This window comes from Talpa occidentalis, unplaced genomic scaffold (assembly GCF_014898055.3).
Source record: "Talpa occidentalis isolate TD23 unplaced genomic scaffold, MPIMG_talOcc4v2.1 talOcc4.284, whole genome shotgun sequence".
Taxonomy (NCBI): Eukaryota; Metazoa; Chordata; class Mammalia; order Eulipotyphla; family Talpidae; genus Talpa; species Talpa occidentalis.
Window position 1 is genome coordinate 5,350 of NW_023603007.1, and position 5,524 is coordinate 10,873.

The following is a 5,524-nucleotide window of genomic DNA, read 5'->3' on the forward strand; positions in this document are numbered from 1 at the left end:
CGGGGACTGTAACCAAGATGAAACTGCATACATTGTACAAAAATGAAAAATGATGTAAAAATATATAAAATAAAAAAAAAGAAATTCTAAAAAAAAAAAGGATCTACCAAATGATGCAGCAATTCCACTCCTAGGAATCTACCCAAAGGACACCAAAACACTAATTTGAAAGGAAACATGCTCTCCTCTGTTTATTGCAGCACCATTTACAATAGCCAAGATATGGAAACAACCCAAATGCCCCGAAACAGAAGAATGGATCAAAAAGTTCAGGTATATTTATACAATGGATTATTCCTCAGTGATCAAAAAAGACAAAAAGGAGGGGATGGGGGAGAGGCAAAACAGGGGAAAGATGAACACAAGGGAATATAGTGATGGTTCACAGATGATATGGTGGCGGGAGAACTATGGGGACTAGAACTGGGTGTTATCTGGACAGAAATTATTTGCCTTTCCACTAAGCAAAAATCTGTGGGTAAAACCATATCTTTACAAAATCAATATAATTTAATATATATTTTTAAATAGTGATATGTGTTAAGTACTTTCTCCAAACTAATCCTTGGGTGGACTTTGCCCTCATATGTTGAAAGACTATTCTTCAAACCTTTTGCCTCTGAGTTTTTTTTTTTAAGTTTTATTTTACTTATTTATGCATAAAAGAGCTGGGGTATAGGTGAGAGGGTTCACCAGAGATAGAGTGGGGAGCAGAACAGGCGGATCTACTGAAATACACTGCTGAGGGGAGCAGTGGGTGAGGCTGGAGAGGTCTGCTGTGCCATGTGGGTCAGCTCCCAGGCCAGGGATTAAACTTGTGCTGCAGTGGCTGTTGACAGCTACATAGTGCTAAGGCTTAACCCCTTGTACCACCAGGGAGGCCCAAGTTTTGTATCTTTCTAAATTTATTGACCTTTTAATTTTCTTCCTGTATGAACTGTCAATTCATTCTATTTTTGCAATCGACTGTTCTATTTGAATAGGGCAGAAGAAAGCATGTGTCTATAGTTATTCATTCATATTCTTATTTATGATGTATTTTATTTTAATGTTTTCATCTTTAGTACATTTAAAATCAAAGAAAATTTTTTTGGTCTTTTGAATTCAAAAATTTCAGTGTACTTAATTCTATTTTCTTTTAATTTTTTAAATTATCTTATATTTACAATTTTTTGCTATACTCAAAGAATATTTTGGTTGGTATCCTGTTGTTTCTTCAGGAGCAAAGGGTCTAAACATATCTCTTTCTCTCTTATTTCTATTTAGACTCAGCATCTCTTCTAATCTATTTGTACTTAAATGTTAACATTTGACTTCAGTATCTGTCTTTTTATTTACTCATGTTTGCTGCTCTTAATTGTTTTTTGTACTTTGAACACATAAAAGAGTTATGTACATATTTCTAAGTTCTGTAATTATTCTACAGTAAACTTTAGAATTTTTAAATTTGAAAATTAGAAAATATTTTTTCTCATTAGGATTCTTCTGGATCATATAATAAAATAAACAGTATATAAAGTAAAATGACAAATCATAGTTTTTTTAAGAAAATATGCACCTGTTTTTCTCTTTCCCTCAGAATCCTCTGAGACTATTCCCTTGACCTGATGATCCCAGTCTGAGAATCCCAGAACTCTAATGCAGTGCTTGGCTACAATATCTAATATATGTAATTAGTCTCCTCTCAAAATAGCATTGGTTTATATATATAGCTCCTTGTACAGGAGGGGTTGGGGGTGGGTGGAAGGATGTGGGCAATGCTTGTGGACGGGAGGAAATTTAGTGTGTGGCACTTCTCTGAATGCCTGACATTGCTGCATAAGATCTGTTGCTAGAATTGGTAGTGATGATGGTAGAGATGGCAGGGGGCTTGGAGGACCATATTCTCCCACACGAGAATCTTCTTAGGTTCCAAGGTAACAGAGAAAAAGGAGATAACTGTTGACCAGCAGCAAATATAAAAGGAAGAGTTGGGAAATTGTTTAGAGAATGACCCATGAAAGAAATTAATAGTAATATAATTATGATGATGATGAACAATAGGCATTTTTACTATTTGGCCATGCGTAGACCATCCATTAACTTTCTATTATGTCTTTATATATTTTCCTTTAAGCAAATCTTCCTTTCTGTGACTTCAAATTTTGGATGACTTCCAAATTTTGTTTTTAGCTAGAATAGTTCTTGTTTGTTGACTATTACAGCTATTTGAGAATAAATTACCCCCTTACTTTTGCTGAATCTTTTCTTAGCAAAACTACCTTGGTTTACTTTGGTTCTTCTCTACTCCTGTTAGCAACCACAGGTCCCCTTTTCCCCTGCAGCAATAATATGTGTTTAAATCTTTTATATGAAATCTTGGGTAAGTTAATGTATGTCTGTGTTAAATGTAAATGTATATTCACCTGAGTAAAGTGGAATTCTTTTCCCCCAGCTTTATTGAGATATAATTGATGTAAAACATTGGGTAAGTTTAAGGTGTACATTATTTTGGAATGCATGTTTAAAGTTCCTCTTTGGATAATTGTTTTGTATCATGAACAAATAGCCATACTTGCATGATGTAGTCATAATAGCACTGGATTTGCTGATTTTTAGTCTAAGATAAGAAACTATGTTTTGGGGTCTGTTATTAACTTCTCTGGACCTTAGAATCTTTATTTGCAAAGGAAAATCTCTTATTATTGGACATACCCACCTTATAATTACCTGTACCACTAAACAGGTAATTATAAAGAAGAAAATATGAAAGTACTTAGTAATATGGCTGAAACAGGCACTGTATAGTTTTCCAGGACTAAAATTCCATCATTATTACAGATACTTTTAAAATATCTACATTTTCTACATTTAAAAACCTACATTTTCTCCTTGACTCTAAGAATAGCATGAAATACAACTACTAATCCTGTCATTAAGTTTGAAAGATAGAAACTAAGGAAGTTTCCTTTTATGTTGGCTGCTGTTGGAACTATTCCTCCTTTCTGACCTTTCCTTTCATTCCTGTACCTTTACTTTCGCAGCCCTCTGCTATTGATGTTCCACCCTCCTCTTTTTTCAACTTCACCTTTTAGCAGCATACTTAGTATAGTGGGAACAGGTGGGCTTGAGAAACAGACATGTTTGGACTACATGGAATAGAAGTATATCTTCTGTGTGGTAAAAGGGTATTCCCTGCAAAAATGGGTAATAACTAGAAAGATTCATGTGGTCACCCAGAATTAGGGTGAGGGGACAGCAGACTTGATATGGGATCCCAGATACTTGGGAAGTTTGAAGCAGACAGCAGAGATAGAAGGATTAGACTGGCTTAAGGGAGATGAGGAGATAGGATAGAGTTAATGGTTATATGAAAACTGTGGTCTTATATTTGTTTATCATGAACCAATAACTTAAGTTTCTGATAGTTAAAAACAAAAGTTCACAAATGTCTAAGATTGGGAAGAATCTGAACAAATTATGTAAACTGATTTCTTTATTTTTTTACTTACCAAAACTATGCCCTATTCCCTGCTTTGCACATCTTGACCATGTCCTGGTTGCTAACCATCCTGTAAGTTACTATCACTCATTTTTATGTGGGAATCAGTGCAGATACCCTGTGTTATCAATATCTATTCCACATTTGCTTTGTTCTTGTCCTATCCTTGAGCTATTTCTAAGCCCTTTACCATGTTCTCTTCTGCTCACCTGTACCCTGTACCTTGACTTTGTATGAATTACAATTATGATTGTAGTTAATGGTGCAAGATGACTACAAGAGAAAAACTATGTGCCTGGGATGATGTAAAGTTAAGACATGAGATAACTCAAATGACTAGAGAATTATTTCATGAACAATTTAAAAATGGAATCAGTGAGTTCTGGGGCATACCATCTCCACCTGGTTTTTCTCTTTACATTGCACAATTTCACCTACATACCAATCCTTGTGTACACATATGCTATGTTTTCTTCCCCTAACCCCCCTTTTTTTTGAAGTAACATTGGTTAGAACATTGTGTGTGATTCAGAATCTACCATGATCCCATATTTGTTTCATCCCCTTGTTACAGCTGTAGAGTCCTTGAGACTGTGGTGATAGGGAAATTGCATGTGGATGTGACTCATCTGCCCTGGAGGTAACAAATAAATATTTTTAGTGATTCTAGGATACTGAGAGGGTGTGGAGGGAATGTACAGTCTCCACAGTGTGGATATTTTTGAATAATTAGTTATTATAATGTGAAAGATTATTAGCATTCTTATTTTAGTTTCTTTTTCATAATCTTTATTTTGGAAACATTCCAGCTGATAAATCAATGGATGGAGCAAATCACTCTACAGTGTCAGAATTTGTTTTCCTGGGACTCACCAATTCCTGGGAGATCCAACTTCTCCTCTTTGTGTTCTCCTCCATGCTTTATGTGGCAAGTATGATGGGAAACTCCTTCATTATGCTCACTGTGATTTATGACCATCATTTACATACGCCCATGTACTTTCTGTTGGCCAACCTCTCCTTCATTGACCTGGGAGTTTCTTCCGTCACTTCTCCCAAGATGATTTATGACCTTTTCAGAAAACATAAAGTCATCTCCTTTAATGGCTGCATTATTCAAATATTCTTCATCCACATCATTGGTGGTGTGGAGATGGTGCTACTCATCGCCATGGCCTTTGACAGATATGTGGCCATATGTAAGCCCCTCCACTACCTGACCATCATGAACCCAAGGATGTGCATCTTCTTTGTAGTGGCTGCCTGGATGGTTGGCCTTATCCATTCCATGGCTCAGTTGGCTTTTGTGGTAAACTTACCTTTCTGTGGCCCCAATGTGCTGGACAGCTTCTACTGTGACCTTCCTCGGTTCATCAAACTTGCCTGCACAGATACCTACAGACTAGAGCTCATGGTCACAACAAACAGTGGATTTATCTCTGTTGGCTCCTTCATCATACTGCTCATTTCTTATGTGGTCATCATTCTCACTGTTCAGAAACACTCTTCAGGTGGTTCATCCAAGGCTCTGTCCACACTTTCAGCTCACATCACGGTGGTAGTCTTGTTCTTTGGTCCACTGATATTTTTCTATGCATGGCCATCTCCCTCCATACACCTAGATAAGTTTCTGGCCATCTTTGATGCTGTTCTCACTCCTTTCCTTAACCCTATCATTTACACATTCAGGAATCAAGAAATGAAGGTGGCAATGAAGAGAGTATGCAGTGAGTTAGTGAATTTCCATAAGATCTCTAAGTGACACGTACATTGTATGGAACCCTTGTTAACTGTTGGTGTTCATTATTGATGTTCAAACTCTGAAACTTTTCTTTGTCCTACCTTGATTTGGGTACACACACTGATACTGAGTTTATTTTGTTTTTCACTTAGGAGGGAGGTATATCACTTTTGAAAAGAGAGAAGTAGTTATGTATGGATTCATTATAGTCAAAGATTATACTAATCTTTAGCCTTAATTCCTAAGGAATAATACTTCTATGAAATAATTATTAAAAGTATAAGTACAGCATCTGTTTCAGA

At 36.2% G+C, this 5,524-nt stretch overlaps 1 protein-coding gene across 1 annotated transcript; it reads left to right on the forward strand.

The window, feature by feature from the left end:
* Positions 1-4,301: 4,301 nt before the first annotated feature.
* On the forward strand, positions 4,302-5,243 carry LOC119254070 (olfactory receptor 4F21-like). Its single transcript, XM_037521242.1, has one exon. The coding sequence runs from the start codon at positions 4,302-4,304 to the stop codon at positions 5,241-5,243; it is 942 nt and encodes a 313-aa protein (XP_037377139.1).
* The last annotated feature ends 281 nt before the right edge of the window (positions 5,244-5,524 follow it).